This window comes from Mesoplodon densirostris, chromosome 2, assembly GCF_025265405.1.
Source record: "Mesoplodon densirostris isolate mMesDen1 chromosome 2, mMesDen1 primary haplotype, whole genome shotgun sequence".
Taxonomy (NCBI): Eukaryota; Metazoa; Chordata; class Mammalia; order Artiodactyla; family Ziphiidae; genus Mesoplodon; species Mesoplodon densirostris.
In genome coordinates, this window is record NC_082662.1 from 124132729 (window position 1) to 124158427 (window position 25699).

The window sequence follows — 25699 nt, forward strand, 5'->3', positions numbered from 1 at the left end:
CACAGAGGCACAAAGTGAGCAAATGCTGTTGGAAAAATGGCACGAACAGACTTGCTCGATGTAGGGTTGCCACAAACCAATTTGTAAAAAAACACAATCTCTGCGGAGCACAATAAAGCAAAGTGTTTGATTAAATGAGGCATAACCTGTATCACGGTTCTCATGGGCTTAGATTTTAATGGGGGGAACAATATATTGGCATAATAAAGAAATATATTACAGTGTAACCTAGAAGGTGATTAGCAGCTGGTAAAAGGAAATATATAGAAGTTATAGGAGAATGAAGAGTGTCAGGGTGGGTTGCAATATTAAATACCTGGATATCTGAGTAAACATATGAAGGAGTCAAACTTGGGGAGATCTGGGGGGAGACATATTTTATTTGTTTGTTTATTGTGTTTCCTCCCCTCTAGAAGGTAAGCTCCGTAAAGTCAGGAATTCTCTTATTGTTCACTGCTCTACCCCAAGTGCCTATAACAATGCCCACAGCAGGTGTTCAACAAATATTAGCTGAATAAGTAAAGTAAATGAAAGTTAAAATTTACTTTCAGGCTGACCAAAACTGAGGGATGGGCCACAATCCTAAATCTTACCCTAAATATATCATCAACCTCCTTAATTAAACAGTAAATTCAAAGCAAAGAGAAAAGACACCGAGTCAAGTTGGGGGTCACCTTTTAGAAGGGAAAACTGAAAACTGACCTTACATGAAAAATGCTAATAATCTGAATTCCCACTTTTAAAGAGCCAAATAAGAAATGGGCTTTTAAAAAAGCCCCAGGATATCCAATACCAAATAGGGTTTTAAAATTATAAATGACCCTTGAAATACAGGACTCCTAAATGCTGAATGATCCTTCAGTTAGGCTCTCAGTGAGGTACATGGAGACGTGCCATGTAAGACAGAAGCCACCAACCTGGAAAGTGCCAGCCACTGTGCCACACCATCCTCACCCCCAGCTGTACTCCCCATTACAGACCTGAAAATGCAGATCACTCACTGTGTACTGATGCCCTTGGATTTTAAGCTTGGTTGTGGCTGATCAGCTCATTTACTTATCCCTTGGTTCTGGTAAGTCTGAAGACATGGGTTGGGTCTCCATGGAAACCAAGAGACATTGACTCAGTTATCTGGCCCCAAGTTACAACTCTGACCTTGCCCAGTGATCCCACTTATGTACGTCCTCAGCTACACAAAGGGACAGAATATGGTCTATGTGTGTTTGTGTTACCACCCCAAAAAAAGAGCAACTCAAAGCACATGCTTCATGTTCAAGAAGGCTACAGGTGGCTGTTGAGGACTGACCGACCTCCTCAGGCACAATTACAACATCAAACCAAGGCCCTGGATACAAATCTCTCCATTAGCTTCTCCTAAAAACACTATTCAATTCTAAGAATAAGTGCTATCTGGACGAAAGCCACAAACAATTGGAGGGCCACAGGCAGGACATATTCTCCCTCCATCTTGTCCCCAGAATTAGCTCAATCTGGTAAAAAGGCAGGAATATGAGCTCCCTGGATTCCATGGCATGCGACTTTATTGATGGTGGGTCTCACCACGTTACAGGTAATATGAGCTTCAGAACCTTCTTTCCTCTCTAATTAACCAGCAACGTCAGGGTAAAGCTGAAATCACCTCATCGTAACAGTTCAACCTCTGCAATACCGTACATCATTAAAATTTTAAAGGAGCTCATTGGGGGACTCCCTTAATAACTGAGTTGGAGAAAAGGGGCCAGTGATGAAGAGCATTTACCTGAGCTGATATTAACCAGGTTTGGCTACTAATGGCTTTCCAGCAATCCCACTGTGTCCATGTTGCCATTTAAAAGAGTACATTCCATTGGCCCTTGCCCTTTCACTGTCAAGAGGGAAACTGAAAAATAATACATCATGAAGTATTGCAGTTTGTACTACAGTTCTCCACCCAATTCTCCCTTCTAGCACTACTGAGCTCGGTCTAAATGGAGCTCTTACAGCCAGGTGACAAGCAGAAAAATTCATCCCATGAATCGGTTGGGTGTCTATGATATCAAATAACATCATTGAATGATATATTTTCCACTGAATTTACTGGCCACAGAGGCAGAGCCATTGGAAAATACTCAGCTTCCTTGATAGCACCAATTCTAGTTTAATTTCCTTCTAAGTTAGGTGGCCAGGCCTCTTATGACCCCGTCACCTTTCCTCTCCTAGGGTCACACAGATACAGCAGCCCTAGACCTAAGGAAGGATTCCCACCCAACCATACACCGCTCTCCCACTCCGTGTCAAAAACATTCCCACTCCGCCACTGTACACATCAGGCAGTTTGTGATCAGGCTCCAGACCTCAGAGAGCTCGTGGTAAAGGCGCTGAGGCTAATGGGAGAATCTCAACGAGGTTAAATGATTTGCCCAGGCCCACCCAGATAAAGCAGAGGCAAAGGAATTACTGAAGCTCAAGGATTCTGGAAACCCACGGTTCTCCACTATAGGTCACTCTAGCCTCCAGTCTGGGAAAGTAAATATACGAACCAACCATATGAATAAGACTGTAAAACAGAGTGATAGTGGGTTAAGAGACCAAGCCACCGAGGTCTGGTCAATAAGGAGGATGGTGCCCCCATCCTGGACTCCCGTCTCTTGATCGTTCTCCTGAGAATCACGGGAAGCAAAAGCCTATCAATGGACAGGTCTATGGATGGTCTAGTTGCCAAGCACAACTGACTAGTTCCTGGCCTGGGGAGATGTGAACACGTGTCCTGGGGAATCAGCCGCATACTGTATACCTTGGACTATGCTGTAACCAAATACAGATCTTCACGGACGAGGAGCAGAAACAGGAAGATGATAAGTAAGTTTTACACCAAGACAACTGGATCTGAAGAAGGACTCAAGCTTGAAGCCCCACTCTGCCGTCAGCCCTTGGCCCATGAACCAGAGTGACCTCAAGAAAGAAGCTACGTGGGAAGCTGCAGTAGCCACCTTACAAGAGATCCTGAGGAGAGATGGGAAATGGACCCACCTTCTGCTGGCCTCTGTTCAGTGACGATCAGTTCTGGCTAATCCACAGAGAAATGCACAAAAGAACAAAGGGAATGAATGGTTAGGAAAGACCAAAGCAGGAGTTCAACATGGACCCTAGATGTATCCCTGACCCTCCCCAAGCTTCTCCTCTATCAACTGGAGGCCCCTCTCTCTCCCAGATCCTCAGCCTCCTCCCTTTCCTGGCAAAACTCACCTTAGCCATCATATAGCCTCAAAACTACCCCATCCTCAAACATCTTCCCTTTATTCTACCTCTACCCCAGGTACTGTTTTCCCTCCCATCTTTCTTCCACCTCTCAAAAACGTTGGCCATATCACTCCATTTCTTCTTCCTTTTATTGTAAAACCCATTAAAATGCTGTCCTGATCCCTCCAAGCTTCTGACAAAGCTATTCTTGATAAGGTTACCACTGACTAACTGGCAATCCCAAGAGCAAATAGGTGGCCCTACTTTTTAAAATTCCCCACCTCTGCCCTGTACTCCAGAAGCCCACTCACCCTGGCGTTTTCTCCTGCATCCGTGCCATTTCATCACAGCCTCTCCCAGGGCTCCCCAAAGCTACACCCTTGGGCCTCTTCTCACTCTGTGTAGGATCCCCTTGGGCACTTCTCATATTTATATGACAACATATCCTAAAGCTTCTTGTCCAGGATAGTTTCTAGATCTTCTTTTACAACTGCCTCCTGGACATCACCTGAATGGTTCACATTCCCATTCATGCTCCAAGAGCCAATTAACATATCACCTCTTCCACGAAGCCTTTTCAACAACCCCAAGCAAGTCATTCATTGGTGCATTTATCCATTCAGCCAACATGTCTAATGCTTATTATCTGTCTAGAACCATGAGAGATGCTGGAGATACAGGAGTTAAAAAACAAAATGAAACAAAAAGAGGAAGGTCCCTGCCCACTGAGCTTATGATCTTGTGACACAGACAGATAGTAAACCAACAAATAAATATGTACTTCAAATTATGATAAGCACTATAGAGATAACGAATAGCACATAGCAATAGGGAACCAAGGAATTTAGACAAGCTGGTACTCAGTCCCAGTGGCCATGCCTCTCTTAAAACAAGTTTACTGTTCTTTCAAGCCTCTGTTTAATTCATGTCTCTAAGCAATCTCTGCTAGACTGTTAATACATCAGTGCTTTGTTTTATTCATTTTTACGTATCTGTCACATACAGGAATTTAATAAGTCTGATAATTAAAGGAGTGCATGAGTAATTTAATTAATGAACCAACTGTTTATAAGATTCCATTTAGTTCTAAATTTGAGAAATGCACATACAACTAGGTAAAGTGCATTCCAATTGCTGGTGTATTACCTGAAATCTCTAGTTTCATTAAACGTCAGTTTACAGAGATTAAATTCAAATGTACATTTCATCTCTCTAAAATTGACTGGACCTACCTTTAAGAGAACCAAGTGTCGGCAGTGGTGAGAGAAATAATACAATATAGGAATACTTAATTTCCTCAAAACCCAAGATTCCATTATCCCTTTTTCGATACAGCCAGGCCAAGTAATAAACAAGAGGGAGTGAATAGTTTGGGAAATCAGTCTCACACGGGGGCACAGTGGGAACTTTCCTAGCTGAGGCTGAGGCTTGTTTGAAAATACAGCACAGTTCAGAAGAAAACTTGGAAAGGGGTTATCTGAGGAATGGATGGACAGCTGCTGGCTAGTCCCAATGGAAGTATGCCTAGAAGGCTCCAGATCTGATAGTTAACAGTTCTGCTGCCAAATGTGCAGACAGGCTCCCAGAACAAAAGTCACCAATAGCAAACTCTGGGAGCTGGAGAGGAGGAAAACGGATGCTTGTCTCCCTTTGTGTCATTCTTCTGGTGTGGAAGAACAGCGATGCTGGCGGACAGTGGAGACCAATGCAGATGGGATGGGATAGGAGGGATGGGTAGGACAGCTTTGCGCTTGCGGAGGAGTTTGATAAACAGGAGTGATGAGTGTACACTAGCAGCTTTCACACACACACTCACACACACTCACTCACTCAGGCATTCCCCAAATCCAAAAAACTTCCTTTAAAACCACAGAATATATAAACAGCTGACCGTCGGAAGGCTGCCGGAAAGCTCAAGTATCTAGCAGGTGGGGACTTGTTTTCCAAGAGCTAGTTCAATAGGACAGACTGAGAATTGTGATCTCACTGGGGTGTGAACACCAGAATTCAAGGAGCAGATGGTGTGATTTAGTGGAAAGGCCATTGGACCAGGAGTCAGAGGCTTCGGATAGCATCCCAGCTTCTCTCTCAGCTACAAAATGCAAGGGAAAAAAACAAAACAAAACAAAAAAACACTTCTCCTTATCTAACTTTTTAAATTGTTGTAAGGTCCAATAAAGATAATATCTGGGGCCTCCCTGGTGGCGCAAGTGGTTGAGAGTCCGCCTGCCGATGCAGGGGATACGGGTTCGTGCCCCGGTCTGGGAGGATCCCATATGCCGCGGGGCGGCTGGGCCCGTGAGCCATGGCCGCTGAGCCTGCGCGTCCGGAGCCTGCGCGTCCGGAGCCTGTGCTCCGCAACGGGGGAGGCCACAACAGTGAGAGGCCCGCATACCGCAAAAAAAAAAAAAAAAAAAAAAGATAATATCTGTGAAGGCTCTTTGAAAATTCAAAAAGATACTTTTTTTTCCAACACATCCTTTGATGGCATTTTCTATGAGCCAATCATTGATCTGCATGCTACAAAAATATTAACCCAAAATGACCCTATGATGTTGGTTAGTACAATTTTTTTATTCTAGTTTTATTGAGATATAATTAACATATAGCACTGCATAAGTTTAAGGTGTACAAGATAATGACTTGACTTACATACATCATGAAATGATTACCACAGTAAGTTTAATGAATATCCATCATTTCATATAGATACAAACTTTTTATAAATAGGAAAAAAATATTTTTCCTTGTGACGAGAATTCTTAGGATTTACTCTCTTAATAATGTTCATATATAACAAACAGCAATGTTAATTATATTTATCATATTGTGCATTACATCCCTAGTACTTATTTATGTTATAACTGGCAGTTTCTGAGGTTGGTACTATTCTTATCCCCATTTTAGAGAGAGGAAACAGGCACAGAGAAAGCATGACCTTCACCCAAGGTAACACAGCTAGCAAGCAGCAGAGCAAGGATTTGGTCCCAGACACTCTGGCTCCAGAGTTTATGCTCTTAACCACTAGACTGTGTTATTGTACACAGCTTCTAAGAATATGTATTCTTTTACTCATATTAAAAAACCAACAATAATAATACCCAAGCCTGTATAGTTCTCCACATTTTACCAAAAGGCTTTTCAAGTTCATTACCTTATTTAATCCTCACAATAACCCTATGAGGTTGTTATTATTCTATTCCTTTGTATAGATGAGGAAATTGTGGCTTGGATATCTCTTGACAGTAGGACATGTGTTTCATATTATTTTTCCAGTAATGCAGAGAGCTGTGGAGTGCCCAAACCATTCATATCCACCTGTCCAACCCCTTCCATCTATGGACGTGGACTTCTAAAATAGAAGAACCCAACCAATAACAGAACACAAAGAAAATAATTTGACTGAACACCCTTCCAGTTAAAAAGTATCTTTGGAAGAATATCACAGTACATCCCAATGTGAATTATTTCATAACATCCTCTCCATTTTGACAGCTAGCGGAGAGCAGGCTCTAGCCTGCACACAGCATAATTTGAAAATTAAAAGGTCATGAGATAGGTTTCTGAGCATAAGACACGCAAGAAGGCAAGGCTGAGCTGAGATTCTGAAAATGGGGTTGGAAAACCCATGCTGTGGTTGAACTCGGGGCTTCCAGGTGCATAGAGACCCAGGGGAAAGACAGCTGCAGAGACCAAGCAACACTCCAGCCAAAGACACACAGGGAAGGGTCTCCTGGGATGTTCTTCCCCGTTGGATTTCCAATGTCTACTTCATGGTACCGCCCATGAGGCACTAGCATGGCATGGCTTATGCCTCTGAAGAGCTGAGCCCTTATCCCTGGGAAGACGGTATCCGTCGCTGCGCGTGGTACTGGGGAATACGTGCACAACAGGAATCCCTGCTACAATGTGAGGAGGGACAGGAGGAGAAGGGGGGAGGGAGAGCCAGCAGCAGGGGAGGAAACTCTCGATGGTTATGTTAAAAAGGATTTGTTCCACTGTCAAAACCAGAAAGCTCTCCCCAAGAGCCAGCTTTAAGGAAGGAAGCCTGAAATGACAGAGACCGGGGTGGGATGTATTAAGGAGGCCCTTTGGAAAAGAGGCTGCAATAAAAGAGAGACCATCAGGCAAAAAGGCAGGTGTAGCTGTAAAAATCCACCTCTGTATGATGATGGCCAGCAATGCCTGGCAGCTGAACAGAAACTGGGCTCTAGTGTTTCTGTTGGGTCCTAGTCAAAAGGGATCCCAAAGCCATGCTGACTCTCTAGGGCAAGGACGATCCTTTAAATCTCGCCCATTACTGGGTCTCCCCAGCGACTGGGAGAGGGCTCCAAGACTACCAAACTCCTGAAAACTGTATGAGCCACACTTTGTCCACTCACCTGCCCATTCCCTTTTCCGGGCCCCACCCTGTCCCCCGTGACATCAACCTTTTCTCTACCCTGGAGCTGGGGGCCCCAGGCCAAGCCGGCATCCGCTTCCACTAGGTTTAGGCTGTTGAGTACTCAAACAAAGACATATTTGGACCCTCCTACGGAGAGTGAGGGGACTGTTTATGGGCCCAGAGGGAGCTGGCCCTAATCTGCTGCACACCAAATGATGACATCAATGGTAAGAATGAAAATATGGTTTGGGGGGAGAGTCCCCAGGAGCCCAACATCTTGGTATTTAAAGCAACTTTAATGAGCTTAAGAGGCTAATCTGGAGTTCAGGAGGGGGTGTTTTGTTTTGTTTTGTTTTGAAAAATCCTTTTAAAAGTTCCTGAGGCTTGACAGGGAGCAGGCAAGAGAATTGTGAGTCAAGGAGTGGCTACCGTGTAACTGAAGGGGTCAGATGGAACTAGGAGAGGAGGCTGCTCCAAAGATCCCTTCTCACTGCAGCAGCAGACCCTGGTGCTCAAGAGATAAGGGATGGTTCTTTCCAGCTTGGAGAAGTGTGACACCCAAAGAAGCAGCAAAAAAAAGTTGAGAGTGAGTACACTCTATCAGAGTGCTAGCCAGGCTTCTCACCAAATGACTCCTCATCCTGGTTTACCGGTGACAACATCAGACTCAGGCACTTCTCCGACCCACTGAAAACCATAACCCAGCATCCATGAAGGTGCCAGGCACACTCAGAAAGATGTTCAGGGGCCCCAGTTGGTCACCCAAAGAGTGTGGTCATGGGATCATGCAAACCTGAGCATAACGCCCCTCAGCAGGTATTGTAGCTGAGCCCTGCTCCACAACTGGGTAGACCATTATGTTGTGTATCTAAAAGATGAATTTGTTTCCTCCAAGTGAGAAAAATTAAAAGAGGACTAACAGTCCATAAACTTGGCATGGGGGAGAAATGAGGCAGTTGATGAGATGGTGTTAAGTAATAGCATGTGCTTGCAAGAGTCAAGTTAGTAGAATTCCACAGGACATAGGGGAGCGAGGGGGAGGCAGAATGGGATGGGGCTAGATGTGAAGTCAGATATGGCATGTGGCCCACTCCTAGCACTGCTGGATGTCAAAGATCTTTTTTAATATGGAGAGTTTAACTGGCCCATGAGACAAGGTAGTCCAATCCACAGTGGCCAGATACCTACCAGGGTTTGTCCATTATAGGGTAATGATGATAAAATACAAATCTATCAGGGTAGAAAGCCACTGGAGGCCTAGAGAGTCAGAAAAGCCAGACATATTTACTGTTATCCAAAAATAGGATCCTCCAACTGGAATCTTGAAAGGCTAGAAGAGACCAAACTCTTTCATGTGACTTCAGTTAAGGACTAAGAGAAGCACAGTCCATTTTGTATTTTTAGTTGTTATGACATTACGGTGCAATAATGGGGGATCTGGCAAGGGTTCCATTAAATTCTAGCGAACCCGAGCATGGCAGCCAGGTGACAAGCTCTACAGATGATCTGGTCGCCTTCGTTCGCAACTGAAAAGTACAGCACGGAAGTAGGTTTTTAAAATCCTCTTTTAACTGCCCAGATGGGGCTATTTGCAATGGGACCAAGTCTACCAGAAATTGGTAGGAAACCAGTGTTGGGCCACAGTTTTATTCCTCTGATAATGTCTTCACTAATACTTCACTGTTTCTGCTGCATTCCAATTGCATCTGCTGTCTAATGCCAAAAGAAACTTAATCCCTATCCTAAGTCTCATTTTATTTATTTTCAGTAGTGTGAAAACAAACATGCAGCAAGATTATAGTGTTTACACCTCCTTTTTAGCTGATATAGCTCTAATCCTCCTGCTAATTAATGCCAGGGCCACAGCAATTTTATTAATTTCATCTTGGTTAAAAATATAGAGACAGATAATTGTGCTTGACTAAAATAACAATTTGACATTTGGAAGGTGTTTGCTTCATTTCAGCAAGACAGTTGGCTGGGTTTCATTTAATATACGACAAAGAGACACAAAGCTGCCGCTGACATTGGTCAATGATAACATAACTAATTCTAATTGTGATAAATAGACTAAACTGTCCCACATCGCACTAGTCAAGGAGACGAAAGAGAAAATGTAAATCGTGAGGCGTACCAAGTTTTTCTGTGGGTTCCAGAAAACAGGCACGAAGGAGAAAAGGGCCTCTTTTCTCCAGAACCTTTTCTACATTTTGTTCCTAAAATTACCAACTTCCCCAAACTGAATCTGAAAAGGCTGCTGGCAACGCTGATCTACACATTGCTAAGAAACTTTTAGAAAAACATACAGGGCATTCATTCCTAGGGGGAAGCCTCAGGCATGCTGGACACTGGACAGGGCTCTCCCACATAGGACCCTTTCTGCTTCTGTGCAGGGTGGGTTGAGGGGTGGCACTGCCCACCCCATACAGCCCCCAATCCTCCATACCCCACCCTGCAAGTGGCTTACCAAGAACTCCCATCTGAAGATATGGGCATTTAAATTTCCATGTTAGAAAGGTATAAAAAAAATGGCAAAGCATTAAAGTAAAGCTAAGATTTCATAGTTAAGGTGGAAATTACTTTTAAACCTTTCTATGGTGGATGTGATTGCACTTTTTCCCCCATAGTTCATTTCCCAGTATTGTACAACTATATTTAACAATCAAATTAACGTGATTCAATATGGTTTACTTCGATCTTGATATAAAGCAACAATGACATTTTGTATATCAATTTAAGAAGCTTTAATAAATTCCCGGCAATATAATGAGTATTTTAAATCCTTGTCTATTTTCTCACTTCTGAACAGTAGGACCCAAATAATTTCTTTGACCATAAAAATTAATTAGCTGAGAATTTAATGAATGGAATTGTTCTCATTAGAGAAACAGTACCTACTCATTAATTCCAAAAAACCTTCCCAGAATTAAAAAACAACAATAAAGAGGGCTCTCTAAAATTAGTAACAGTATTTTAGGTCACACAAAAGTTATAAATAAGAAAAATGAAACTAAAAAGCAAGACAAACAATGAACTATCAGAAAAGCTCTTGTCACTGAAATCTGAACAGCAAAAGCAACTCCTTAGCCAGGTGGATGACAAAATCCCAGAACTCTACAATATGTAAAACTGGATTGGATAAATAACTTTTTTAATGTGCTCCATTTACGTTAAGGATCAAAAGAATCCCACAAGTCTACTCTGAAAGGCAATGTTCCTATCTAATCCCCATAATACTATTAATATCTACTCCTGCTCTCTAATTTTATTTCAACATTTTAAGTCTGAGATTCAGAAAGTCCTACCTACGGACCAATACATATAAAAAGAGAAAACACCTCTGAACAAGGAGTGTTTCCAACCACCCTCTAAATAAAAAAAGAGATAAGTCAGCCTGCACAAACCCAGCCACAGCCCATGGACGGTGCTTATCCCAAGCTAAGCCCCCCTGCAATTTAATGCAGACATCAATTTATTACCTAGCTGTGTTTGATTTTTATATTCCTAAATTTTATTATGCCAGGAGTGAGGCCGACAAAAGATAGAGTAAAAATCTAACAACTGCCTCTGTAATTTCATCTGTGGGCTTCTTTTATGAGGAACTGATGCCCAATTTTGATCTCCTAGTAATGTCACAGTAATAAAACCAAACTAACCCTCCTCCCTACACATACAGCCTACACTACCTTGATAAAATGCAGTATTAGTTCATTACTGATCCTAAAAGAAACCATGACCTCGGCCATTTTCTCCTCGGGGCTGCCAATCAGCAGGTCGAAAGAAAAATACAGAGAAAGGTCTAAGTGAGGGATATGTACTTTGCTTCACTGGAGTCCCTTTCTTCGGAAAAACTGGTCTGCTCCAAAAGAAAGGGGAGAAAACATGGACTGGCCCTCTGAGAGAAGGTTTCCCAAGGCCTGCACTTTGCTGACATGTGGGGAGTTATGATGTTATAAGAGCAGCCCTGATGACAGCAGTACTATCCCACACTGCTCCTAGGATGTCCAGAACAATCTAAGAGGTAATGATAAACTTCATATGTGAGGCGAGAGGGCCCCGCCTGACACACAGAGCCGCCAGGCACATGAAAGAAACAATATAAACTTGATTTAAATGTGGGATCCCTTCCAGAAGGCTTAATTATCTATTGTATTACCACATTCCTGTTATTCAGCAGCCTCTTCTTTCTCCAATGTATAAGTCCAACTACAGTATTTGTTTGGAACAAATTCAGGGAAAACTCCAAACTAACCAGATCCTAGAGGACTCAGTTAAATAGGGAACAAGAGTTATGTAAGTAGAAGTTCCCCAGGCTGGAAAATACTTTGGTTGTCTGCTAACTTTCGGGAACACTGAAGACAGCTGAGTCCAACGTTTAAACACCCACACCTATAGCATCCTGATGTTTTACATGACATGATGCTCCTTCATCAATTCTGTGCATGTACCATCCCACCGAACTAGTTATTTTTCTTTGACGGCACGTCACGAACCATAAAGGTCACCTCCAGTTCTCAATTTCTGGACATTCATAAATCAGTTTTCTGCACTCCAGCCTTAAATGCTTATTTGTTTTGGATGCTGAGGAGATAAATTATTCCTAAGAGTGTCACAGTGTATGAGACAAATATTTAACAAAATACCCTGAAGTCTTCAAATGAATGGCTGTACGTCTAAGACGCCACTGTCAATTCAATTCTTTAAAATTAGACAAACATGGTGTTTGACATCAAGAAGGTGTAACAGCTAGTTGACAGAGTAGAATTTTCACTTTTTAACTGGCTGCCTGACACCATGAATAGGCAGCTAATAATTCAAATGCAACAGTGCTCAATGGTCAGAAATGCACACACAAATGGCTAACATAAATAGGATAAGCCCACTTTGTTAATATTATGATTATGAACTTCACTGAAGACTGTACATTAGCTACATGTTCTTTTATTTTGATGTGTAAAAATAGCATTTGAACTCCATGAATTTTGGAGACAAGGGCACTGCCTGAATATTCATTTTCGATGAACTGTTCCATAATTTACCACCACCATTGGCCTATCACTTTAACTTCCATCTTAATTTCCTTTCCACTTGCCTTGGCTGGGCCTCAAATTTTTAAAAAGATCCAAAGAAAAAAAGCAAAAATTATTTTTACAAATGTATTTGTTAAAGAGGAAATGTGCTCTCTGTGACTGTTTCATGACTATTATCTAAAATTGAATTGCATCCTCCTGGAGGATAAATTTCTGGTCATTCCAGACAACTTCTATTCAATACTTAGTCCTGCAGTCTCAGTAGAGGTTTTCAAGAAATACCCAATAGTTAGGATAAGATAGATGGAAAAAGTGCTAGGCTATAATATAAGCCTCCTGAAGGCAGGCTCCGAGACTTTTTCTCAGTGTCCTCCTATCCCCTAGCCTAGTGCCTTGCCTGTAGAAGCTCAAAGAGCTTGTTGAATAAAGGAATTTGTCTTGAGCCTAATTTTAAAACAAACAAACAAACCAACCAACCACGCTTTCTTCTCTTATAGCAACTACCACACAGATGAATGCCATTAAGATTATTAAATATATTACAGCCCTGCTTGGTTAAAGAAGAACGGGATTGGGATGGGGAACAGAGGAGAGAAAAACGGAATAAAATTAATCAGAAAAAACAGTGGAGGCTCTGGGCACAGACAAGGGCTGACAGTGAACTAAAGAGACAAGCAACTCCATTTTGGCCATCTGTGTTTCCAAAATATATGTTAAAATCAAAATTAAAAACCCTCACTGTAGCATCAACACCTCTCCAAACAATGTAGCTCACACTACTCTGTAAAATCTGCTTGGTTCTGGCCAACAGCTGGCAAGTTGATCCCTGCAATTTTCCCTTTGCAGAAATAGCTTTGTGCGGGGAGAACTGACCCTAGTGGGCTAATAAGCCCAAACCGCTCCAAACCTGGGAGGCTGAAATGGAGGGGACATTGTTGTGTTAAGTACTTTACAACAACTGTTTCTTCTCCTCCTGACACAGCCTGACTTCCTTAAAGAAGATTTGACTGGCCAGACAGCTGTGTTGACCCTTAAGCCTTCTTTGATTCGTGATTTTTTTTTTCACAAACAATAGAAATTCACCACCCAAATCCTTTCCTAAGCTCCCATACTTTTGAATTTGCTAGTGTTGTGCCTGAAAGATGTGGACATTTCAGTAATCTATAAGCACAAAGATAAAGATTGGGACTACACAATCCCAAAACCTTCAGACGAAAAGCAACAGGGGAAAAGAAGAAAAAAAGAGCAATCAACCAGAAGCTTTATCCAAAGGTGGTACTTGAAGTTGTGTGCACAAAATCTGCTTAATTACCTAAAAACAGCACTTTTCGCTCAGACACAAGAGCACTAAACAATCAAAAACAGATACAACCACATCTTCTTTTTTAAAAAATTGAAACCGTAATCACCACTTTGGGTAATGGTGATGCATTTTCACTTCTTTATATATTTCTGTATTGCCCAACTCATCCAAAATCAAACACTTATTTTTTTGTGTGCTGAAAGATGTAAAATTATCTTTTCAAAACAAAACAAAATGCCCAGTACTCTATCCACATGGGGGTAAAATTCAAGCTTGCTATAGCAAAGGAGCTTGAGCAGCAGAAAGAATTTTTTTGTGTGTGTGGTCACTGGATCTGATTGCTTTGTCAGTCTGTAGTAAACCTCAGAGCCCAGGCAAATCAGACAAGAAGAATTTCTGTTCTCTCTCAGAGCTTTTTGTTATATTGAGACTTCTCCTGGACACCTCCTTTCATGGTGTGTTTTTAATAACATGATAGGAACTGCTTTTCAGGAACACTAACCCTCCCTTGATTATCCTCATATAGTGCTGTCCCTTTCATTCACCAGTGACAAATGCAGAATTCTCCTGCCCATGCCCCGAGGGCACTCCGTCACTTATCCAGTCCTCGGGTACAAAAACAGAGGCCTCCGTTTCAGCCACTTTTCTTTGCTTCAATACCCCGCACAGCTCGGTGAAGTCAGTGTCCCTGTTACTGAGCTACTTTGACCAGGAAAGTCAGCGCCGCCCCCCACCCCCCCAGCCTACCCCCTCTTAGCTCTACTAAGCAACTCCGGGCCTGCCTGGCCAGAACCAGGAAATCCTTCAAACTCCCACTCCCCAGCCTCATCCAGTCTTTAGATCTCACTATGGAGATCTAGAATCGAAATAGTCCACTTTCTTAAATACCTGTCTCCTAGTTCTCCTCAAAACATACCAGAACGTTCGCGTCGACGGGAGGGAACTGAACCTGCGGTGTGGCAGAAACGCATACCCAGATGGGAATTAGGGAGGAGGCGGAGGATGGAGGACCTGGCCTAACTGCTCTTATGGCCCGAGGGTTTTGCAGACAACGGGGAAGGGGCTGGGGAGAATACACTGAGAGAAAAAGCAAAAGGGGTGGGCGCTGCCGCGGAGATCAGAGGGGCAGCAGCGGTGTTTCTGAGCCCAATCTGTTGGGGACCCCAGTGGACAAAGTCAAGCGAGGTAGGAGCACAGGGGACCCAAGCTATGGAATCAGGACCACCTCAGCTCTGCGCATAAGCGCGTGGGTGGCGCAGACAGGTGGGTAAGGTAGAGGGGGAGCCGGCGAGCAGAGGTGAGCCACTGGTCGCCCCCAAGGGCACCCCCGTGAAGCAGGGAGGGGAGAAACAACGTTGATGGGGTGGGAGTACCCACAAAGGAGTGTCCTCGGGGAATGGCCAGGTCGGGAAAACTGGGCGAGCAGACCACAGCGGGAGCCATCCCTTGCGCTCCTGCGGGGCCTGGGCCGTTGTTGCGTGCACCCGCGCAGTCCTCTGCCGCCCTGGGGAGCGTAGAGGATGCAGGTGAATGGGCACCTGCTTATCTGGGCACTCGGGTGCATCTTGCTCCTTCCAGAAGCATATGAGGGGGTGAAGAAGGACAAAGTCTCCCTCGCCCGCTGATCCAGTGTGTGGGACGCGCTCCGAGGCGCGGGCACTTACTTCTCGTAGTCATACTTGCAGTAGAGCTTCTTGTCCCGGTAGAAGCAGGTGGTCTCCAGGGGCTCTTTGCAGGAGGTACACTGCACGCACTGCTCATGCCAGAAGCTGTCGTTGAGCCGCAGCAGAAACCTGTCCGAGATGACCCGTTGACAGCCCTCGCAGACAGACTTGGGGCTCACCGCTCTGCCTACAGCAGCAACAGACGTCCGCCTGTGAGCCGAGCCGGCCCAGCATCCCGGCCAAACCCGGCCCGGACCAGCTATGGATCACTCCACACCCACGGATTTACCCCCGCGTCCTCCCACCCTGGGAAGCCCCCTGCAAAACATCCAAGCTGAGTTTTGGAGAACAGAGCAAAATCAAACCAAATGGCATTTCTAATAAACAGGGACTATGTGGGAAGGTTTCAGTTCTACCAGGGAAGGGGGTAGAAATCAATAAGTGGCCTTTAATGATCAAACCTACCCTGGTATGCGTGCAAATGTGCGCACATCCTGTAAAATCGGCCTGCAAATAAATTTGTGCTCCCAGGTTTATCACGTAATCACTAAATCACTCACTATGCTTGTCTCTATTGTCTATTATTAAAACTGTGAGTGTGCAAAAAGAATTTTCTACTTTGTTGTTTGGTTTTGTCTTTTGCTAAAACGCAATTCTGTTCTATTTTTTGAAGGAAAACTTTACATTTTCTTTGCTTCCTAAAAAGTCCCGTGCGTGCAGAAAAATACTGTTCTCGCTCTAGGCAAACTAAGTATTGTTCAAACCAATGAACCCCAAACTGCTGGCTGGAGCGCAAATTACAGATGGTTTTTTTTTCATAATTAAGAAGCATCAAAATGGAGGGAAGAAAAAAAAAGAAAAAAAAGGAAGAAGCAGGACTCGGAGACGCCGCGGAGTGTCCGGCCAGGATTCCGGGAATCAGGCGAGCTCAGCAGCCACGCGTGAGGGCGAAACCGCACCCAAAGCGACTCAGCGCGAAAGGGACTCCTCTCTGTCCCAACCCTTGCACTTGTGTCACTTTTGTCCCTTTAGTTTGCGGGTGCGGGGGCTTTTTTTTTTTTTTTTTTTTTGAGGGTGGTGGGATGCTCAGCCACCTTTGTCGCTATGTCGGCACGTTTCACAGCTATTTAAAGAAGGCCTATTCCCCCGGGTAACAATACCTTTGCGCGTGGTGTCCCAAAGGGCCTGACCCTTCCCAGTTTCCCTGCTACTCGGTCGCCTTCCCCTCAGGAGACGCAGCCACCGGCTCAGGAGCGGGGCCGGTCACCTTGGCGCTCAGGCAGGGAGGACTAGAAGTAGCGAGATCTTTAAAATATTCCCGATTCTTTCTGCCCGGTCTCGGCGTGTAGGGCCACGACCCGGGCGCAGAGAGCGGACATGGGCCGGGCAGGGAGTACCGGGCGAGCCGCGACGCCCGCTGAACGCCAGAAGTTCGAGCGCGCCCTGCGCCAGGTCTGGGCCAGCTCGGACGCCCTGGATCTTCCAAGGCTGTATTGGGTCGGTAAGTTTCCGAAAGGGCGGTTGAAAAAGGGGAAAGCGGTGCACGCGATTTCGTTTCATCTGGGGAGCTGGGGGGGGGGGATTCCTCCCTCAGTCTGGTTTCTCTAGCCAAGCAGCCTCATCCTCCGCCTCCACCCCGCTCTAGCGGTTCCGAGTTAGGGAAAGAGGCAAGAGGTTTAACTGACAAAACGAAAAGCCCTCCCGCTAAAAAAAAATTAAAACACCCATTCACCAAACTTGAAAAGCATCGAGGTCGGGGTGCGGGGTGGAGGGTGGGAATCCCTGGCCTCAGCTCGGTTAGACGCGCGTGTGAGTCGAGGCCCTGGGCTCGCCGCTCCTCCGTGGTCACTGCGAAGAGATTGAGGAGACCCGGGAGAGAGGGCGACACGCCGGACCCGAGATCCGGCTCCAGTTAATTAAAGCCGAGGCAAGGGCCCTGCCGCGCGGGCTAATCCCCGCGCTGCTCTGCCCACCGGCCCGGAAAAGCCTCTCCGCGGTGCTTGAGGCTGAGACTGGGGCTGGAGTTGGTGGAGGCGAGAAGCCGCCTCGAACTTGGGTGCTCCGTGACTGGGGTTTGTGTGCTGGTCCCTAAGCCTCGGAGAAGACGGCGGCATTTATGAGACGTCGATCAGTTCTGTGATTAAAAACCCAGTCCTGGGTATTTTTAATGATTTGCCACTCAAACGCTTGCAAGCAATCTCGCCCGCCCCTCGCGGCTCTGGGGAGTTCGGTGCCCGATGCGTGAGGCCTGGGGTGGCTTGTCGGTTAAGGGTAGGAAGGACCCACAGAAACTGACGGCTAGACAGGGAGTGGGCTCAACTGAGTGCATGAAGCGGGCCGCTAGCTCCCCTATTGCCGACCGGGTCCAGGCAAGCTGGGCTCCAGAGCTGGGGCCTGGCGGAAAGACGGTGCGCCCAGGCGCATGGCCTGAATACTCACCCAGCAGCGAGGAGAAGGAGGCCGACGTCTCAATGGCGCTTTGGAAGTTCTCCTCCATCTTCAGGCCGTCCAGCATGTTCGGGCCGGGCCGGGAGGACCTGTAGAGGAGAGGAGACGACGCTTTAGGCGTCTGTGCTCTCTGGGACGCGGCGCCCGTAGCCGCCGCACTCTTGGGAAAAGACGGAGGGAGTGTCCAGGGTGACCAGAATGAGCTGGGAGGGTAGAGTCCAGCCAAGAGAAATGTGGGGTGGGAGGAGAGAAACGAGTCACAGCGAACTGCTCTGACTGATCTGATTTCACTCGAAGTCAACGCGTTAAGTACTTAGGCCTCCGCCCCCCAACTGCGTTTCTCCTTCCCCTGCCCCCCAACCCCCTCCACCCGATCCCCAGCCCAGGTTTCCCATCCCGAGTCCGACTCCGCCCCAACCTATACTAGTGGGGGCCCTAGGGACGCCTCTGCGGGAACCCAACTACTGAGGTAAGATGGAGATTAAATAGAGTGGGTGTTTTCCCTCGCGGGGCCCGGCCCAGGCACGCGGAACTACGAGGTCTATAGCCCGCGCCCAGACCGGCCGCGTTGCGTCCCTCACCTGCCCCGACCGAGGAGGGGCAGAGTAAGCGACCCGGAGAGCGTCCCGCCAGCTCCCGGACTCAGGGCACTGGGATCTGCTGGGGGCGCGCAGGAGCGGGCGTGCTGGGCGCGCGGGGAGGTCCTCCCGCCGGTCGGCCGGTGCCGGGAATGTCTGCAGGAGCAAAGAAGTCGCCTCGGGGAGGAGCCGCGGCTGGCCCTGCTCACTCTTGGATGCATTTCAAATCAACTTTCAGAAACACGCCCGCCCGAGCTGGAGCCTAGGAACAGGCAGCCTTCCTTACCTGATGGGTGAGCTCGCTCCCGGTGGCAGGAGCCGAATGAAGTTGCCCAGCGCCGCGGGAAGCTTCGGCCGGGGGAGGCGTAGGCCCTCGAGGCTGCAGCCAGAGCGGCCGCCCCCGGCTCCGGCGCGCCCGGGACGGAGCCGGAGCGAGCGCCGGCCCCTGGCTCCGCTCCTCGGCGCGCCCGGGCCGGGCCGGGACGTGGCCGCGGGCGGCCGGCCTTCTCGGGACGTCCTGCCCGCCCGCGTCGCTCCTCGGGAGGAGGGGAGGGCCCGATGCTTCTCCCAGGCTAGAGGGAAGGCGGAGGCCCACGGTCCTGGGTGCGAGTCGGGCCCTGCTTGGCTGGGGCGGATCCGGTCGCTTCTGACAGGGGCCGCGGCGCTGCGTGCGCGGCGGAGGGAAGGGGGTGGGGTGCGCAGGGAGGGGGCTGGGAGCGCGTCCCGTGGAGGGCCCGTGGTGCTCGCTTCCCAGCCTGGCTGAGCAGCCCAACCTCGCGGCCACCACCGGGTGCGCCCCTCGGCCGCTGCAACCTCCCGGGCACGCAAAGTTTCCTCCCCTCCACGTGTAATCGCTACCTCCGGGAGCGCTGGCCCCAGTGCCGCCCGCGGCCCCGAGTCCCCGCTGCGCCTTCGCAGAGATCTCCACGCCACCTGGACCGCGGCGCCGGCACGCTGGTTCCCTGGACGCTCTCCAACCACTGCGAGTGATAAAAGCACCGCAAACCTCACCCGGGCCGCCGGAAAGGCCAAGAAGCTACTTGCCGCGCGTGGCTGCGGGACCCTGCAGCTCCGAGCTATTCAAACCCCTTCTTGGTCACCCAGGGCTCCCGCAAGTTTCCAACTTCCGTTGGCCTCAAAACCCCGTTCACCGTTTCAGTTCGAAAGCCGTTCACAGATGCAGATGCCTAGGATCCAAGGCCAGAGCTTGAATCAGGCTCCTGGTAGCGGCTTGGTGGGATCTGACCCCCAGGAGGTGAGCTCGAAGTAACACTGCGCTGGAAGTCAGCTAAGGGGACATTCTAAGGGGAGCAATGTATCTGGGGGGAAATGTTAACTCACTACACCTCCTAACCCTAGCCTCCAGTGATAGAACATTAGCCCCTGCAGGAGCAGAAACTGGGTCTCCTGTGTATCCCAGGAGGTTACCACTGTCCTGGGCTTCAAGTGGAGGCTCAATAAAAAAAAAATCATGACACTGGCTAACATTTATGGAACATATATTTTGTTCCAGGCTTGGTTACATAGTTAACTCATTGAATCTTTACAGCAACCCTATGAGGTGGAGACATTATCCCAATATTACAGGTGAGGCAAACAGAGCACAGAGGGCACCTGAATACTACGGGAAGTTTCAGTTCTCTGGGGTTCTCTGGGGGCCCCTCAGTTCCTGAACCGAACAGAAGTGAATTGGAATTCCCACGCACTTTGGCAAGGTGAACCTGAGCAGAGGACATGCCACAGAGCAAGCGTTTTATATTACCTGCTCCAAGGACAGGACCACTTGCTTATTTTTAAAGAAAAAGTACTGGCAGCACTTGCTGCAATGTGCTTAGGGGCAGTGACCCCATTTTCAGTACTTTATGCCAGCAAGCACAAGCCAAACACTGAATATCACTTCAGAGAAACAAGGGAAAAGGGCAAAGAGTTTAATACTTTACATTTGAACGCTGCTTTATACTGTTCAGGGTACTTTCACATACATGATTTTGCTTGATCTTTACAATAAACCCGTGAGGTAGGCAGAACAAATAGTTTTATCCATTGTTTCAGATGATTTGGGGGGGCTTAGCAGGGCTGGGAGATTTCTCTGATGTTGACCAGATGGCTAGTGGCATGTCCCCTGACACCTGTCCTTTGTCCTTTCTGTCACCCCAGGTAGAGCAGGGTGTGAAGAAAATGTATATGAATGACAAGTATTCTTAGGAGAATACATAAAATAGAAGTTAGGCAAGAAAAAAAGAGTTAGGCAAATACAATCATAAAGAATATTTTTAAATGTCCAGCAGAGTTTTGGTTTCACTGAAGGTCTTGAATTTATGCAATGTGTTAACTAGTAGTGAGAATGCTTCTTTTAGAGAATATCCTGAAAGTGGGTAGATTCTCATTGGAGCTGGGACCCAACTTTTTCCAGTGGTCCTTGCATCTGGAAGGCAGCCTGATTAGTGTAAATTACACAAGGGTTTGGTAGGAATGTCTTTCCCCAGCTGGCCCTTGGGCACCTCCAGGACAGAGTTGTATCTCATGATACATTATAAGTCATAGGGTCCTCGGTGCAGAGTTAGGCACATATATGTGATCAACAAGTACCCTTTACTTAACTGATGGATGAGGGATGCACTCACTGTCTGGGGGGGAGGGAGGAAGCACTGCAGTAAAGGTGAAAACACAGTGTGTCAGGAATCAAAGGACCTCAGTTTCATTCCCATCTCTGCCACTGGGTCAGTCAGGCCATCCGTTCACCTCTCTGGGCAGCAATACTTCCTCTCTGAAATGACAGGGCTATACTATATGGTCTGTAAGGCCCCCCACAGTCTAAAGTTTGTAGAATCAGACTTCCTTTGGACAATGGGATAGCCAGTAGAACCAGTGGATCCTTATGTGCTTTGCAGAATTTGTCTGGGTGTGGATTAGCTGATGTGTCCAAGTGATGTGTCTAAACCAATATAGATACACCTTGTTTATTCAGAGTTTTATCTTCTATGATTTATTTTACCTCTACCAATGAATTAGGGATCATGAATCCCACTCCTACCCCTTATCGTTTCACTTTGGCCCTTAGTCAACTCAGTGACATGAATGAGTGAACAGGCATATTTCCATCTGTGAACAATCCTCCTGATCATGCCTCATGGTTTTCCATTTTTAACTCAAACACCATTATTTTACCTTTTTTAATGAAAAAAAGTTACCACAGAGCCACCGTCCAGAAGCTCTTTATGAAAAATAAGCCGTGTTCTCCCTTTTATCAGAAAGAAGTATTTTATTCCAAGAATTTGTGGAAGCGAGGTAAACAGGCTGTAGGAGAGACTTCCCAAATTACAGACTTTCAGAATTGGAAGTGACCTTAAAGCTCATCTGGTACAACTATTTTATTTATATGGTCAAGTTCATTCCCCTAGAATTGCCACCTCAGGTCCACTGATTGCTCAGGGCTGGACACTCACAATGTCAAATCCTAGTTCCAAGATCTGTCAGATGTGGGCAGAGCGGCCTCCCCCGTCCTGTTCACTTTTCTCTGAACCCGCTCCAGTTTTTCTCTATCTCTCATAAATTATGGCAGCCAGACCTGTTGCAACTTTCCAGTGATCCTGTGTTCAGGGCCTCCTCTCCTTTCTCTGGCCATAAAACATTCATTAGCATGGTCTGATTTTATGTTAGCATTTTCGGTGACTGGCCGCTGTTGACTCACATTGTACATGTTATTAACAAAACCTGCTCAGTCCTTTTTCACACGGGCTGCTGGTAGGCCACATCTTCCCCAGATTGCAATTATACAGTTGGTGTTTGGCCTCAAGTGTGGAAACTTCCATTTATCCCTGGTAAGAGATAGGCAGCTGTTCCAAACGTCAGGAATCTTGCAACTTCAAGCAGATTCCAAGAGATCCAGGGACTGTGTCTTAAGCCTAGTACTCCACTTTAAGGAGAAAATGTAGAGTCCTTGTCAGGCTGGTCCAGAAGTTGCCATCATGGGAGGACAGGCAAAGGCAACGAATGAGGAGTAACCATGGGGCCCCAAGAGGGTGTGCAGGAACCTCGTAACCGGGGTTGGGGGGGGTACTTCTTCAAGTGGGAGGCGCCCTGATCCCATTCAAGTTCTCTCCCATCATCTGTCTCCAGTCAAGTAGCAATCTGTGGAAGATGGCGGGCGAGACATGTAGACCAGCTGTGGAGCTACCCCTTTTCTATGGCAGAAAACAGAGAGGCGACACCCTCAGACTCATGAATCTTTGTGGCTGAGATTTGGGGAGAGGGGTGGGAAGACCGATGCTTGGTGGGAGGGAGACAGAAAGTGAGGGAAAAGGACGTCCTGCTACAGAGTGGAGATGACAGGAACATGTTTTTTTACTTTCCTTTTCTTGCTCTCATTTCTGTGTTTTATTAAGGGAAACACAAAGGGAAAATTGTGTTATTTGTTAAAAAATGTCAAAGTGCATTTCAAGCGAGAGGAAAAAAAGCAGACACATTACTGCCTAGACAGAGAAGGCAATACGCTAACGGGGGCGGCTAAAGACTCGTGTGGCGGGGGACACACTGGGAGTACAAACTCTCCTGACCTCTGGATTCTTTTCCCGGGAACCTCCTGGCCCTGCGTTGACATTCAGATCTCTCGAAGGAACTGGAGGACAAGGTGCCTTGGGGATTTCTGGGGTGAAAGGGGGTATCCCAAACCAGCTGCTTGAAAAGGAGGGAAATCAGGCGATGTCTATGCCAAATTCTCCCACCAACATGTCAAGGACAGCCCGAGGCACGGAGGAGACTCATCCTGGCTAACAAAGGCACCATTTAAAGCACCACATTCTTTGGATCTTGTAGTCGATTCATCTATGTGCCCACTTCATCTCCCTCTTGGACTGTGAGCTCCTTCAGGAAAGGATCCATGTCGGATTCATCTGTGATTCTCCTGTGCCCAGCAAGATGCTTTACATACCAAAGAGACCCAATGAATATGTGTTGACTCCATGGGGAATGCCCTAAAGTTTTAGTCTACTCGATGGCATAACTGGGTGTACTGGAATGAACGTGCCTGGGCTTTGGGAACAGAGAGGTCTGAATCCAATTCCCCGCTGGGACATTTGTAAATGGTTTAATCTTAAATCACCCAACCTCTCCATTTTCCAATTTCCTTACCTGTACAAGGAAAGGAATAAAATATTCCTCAAGAGTTAATAGAGATGATGGATGTGAAACATCTAACTATCTGTCTGGTTAACCTGAAGTTCAGATATCCTCTCTGTCTCGCTTTAACCTCCCCATGAATGAGCAGATATAGTTTCTCAAGGAAAATTATCTTGGCTTTGCCCTGTTCTCATGAGCGAACAGGAGCCATGCCAGAATTTAGACAGAGCCCATGTGTCTAATGACAATAGTTGTCACTGAGTAATTGAGGCATTTCTGTGCCTGGGGTAGGCTGTGCCTTCTGGTTGGGAGGATGCAAGGGTGGTTACAGGATGAGTCCTGGGGTCACACAGACCTGAGACTGAGCCTTGACTCTGCCACTTAGGACGACCTTGGGCAAAGTTTCTTCATCTCTCCAATCCTCAGTTTCCCCATCTCTCCAATCCTCAGTTTCCCCATTTAATAAACTGATAAAATAATTGAGTTGTTTCTCTGTGTGTCAAATGAAAACTACATGCAACCTAAGTAATAGGCACGTAGTGAGAGTTCAGTGGATTTCAGTTGCCATCATCATCACCAGCATCAGACAACAAGCATCTCTAGGACTGTGTTTTATATACATCTGTGGCCCTAGTACCTAGCACTTAGGCAGCGGTATCCAAAGAATATGACTGGAATTAAACTGAACTGAATACTGAATTCAATTGAAGACAGTCTTTGGCCCTGAGGGAAGTTCAGGTGCTGTCTGGCCCTCAGTTCCACCTACAGTCTGAGAAGGGATTTCGTTTGCAACAATCGCACATGCTCCTAACAAGCCCCCAGACTGCAGGCTTCCTGCATAAGCCTCTCACTCCTGGGCTCTGACAAGCTCCCTCTTGACATCTACATGTGATACTTCACACTAGGTACCAGGAACTTGGATGAAATGGGGGACGGGTTACAAGGAGTAAACTCCCCAGGCACCTAAATAGAGAAGGATCTGTGAAGAGACGTGTCTGTTAGCATCCTGCGCCTGGTTCCCCTGCCCACCTCACCTCAGTTGTGTGCAGTGAATGGTGAATGTGTATGTGGATTGGGAGGACAGCCCTGGACTCAAGACCCAGGGGAACAGTTGGGGGGCCTGGCTAAAGCCTTTGCCACACTGGGGTGTCCAGTGCTAGGGTACAACAGCTCTGAACAAGCCCCTCAGGCAGGCAATGCCCAGAGGCAGCTCTGCAATAAGCAGGTGCAGAGACCGCCTCCACCAACCCAGGAGTAAGACCCCAGCTACTTACAGGTATTTTGAAGGGACCCCACCTGCATCTTCACCCATCAAGGATATGAAGCCAGAGTGGCTGCTGCCAGAACACTGAGGACACCCCTTGCCCCTTAGCCTACATACTCTCTCATTTCTTCTGATGAATATGCCCTGTTTATTGAACTGTTAATTTATTTACATAATATATCCCATGTGGTTTCCAAAAAAGATTTGAGGTTGCATATGAATACTATCAATATTGAAATGGATTTTATAAAAATTAAAATTATATACCGGGAACAGAAAAGCAAATCACCCCCAAAATAATAACCCGGGGCTAATATTTTGATCGTGATAGAATGTTAAATGTCACTTTGAGTTTACAAGGCGAAACAGAGAAAAGTAAAGCCCTACAAAATTGCTCTGATCACATCTAACTGTGTATCAATTATATTTATATGTCTAGTTGGCTTTAGGAGAAAGTCTATAATAAAAGAACAAAACTATATAGCTCATGGCAATAGAGATCAAATCTGTGACCTTATTAACAGTGCTGGAACATTTTTACCTTTATATACTGATTGTATCTCTCTTTTTCCGAAAAGAATTTAACATAAAACTGAAGCTGTGTACAACAAACAAATAAAATAGAACTACAAGACTGGGAAGAGAAAATGGATAATGCTGATATGCTGAATATGAGTTAATGGTCACATCT

General features: G+C 46.5%; 1 protein-coding gene across 1 annotated transcript in view; it reads right to left on the bottom strand.

The window, feature by feature from the left end:
* Positions 1-18115, bottom strand: part of LMX1A (LIM homeobox transcription factor 1 alpha) — a 150722-nt gene extending 132607 nt beyond the window's left edge. The window contains exons 1-2 of the mRNA XM_060088366.1: positions 18040-18115; positions 15601-15787 (exon numbers count right to left, since the gene is read on the bottom strand). Coding sequence (XP_059944349.1) covers positions 15601-15787; positions 18040-18115 — 263 coding nt within the window. The remainder of the gene's footprint in view (positions 1-15600; positions 15788-18039) is intronic.
* Positions 18116-25699: the final 7584 nt, after the last annotated feature.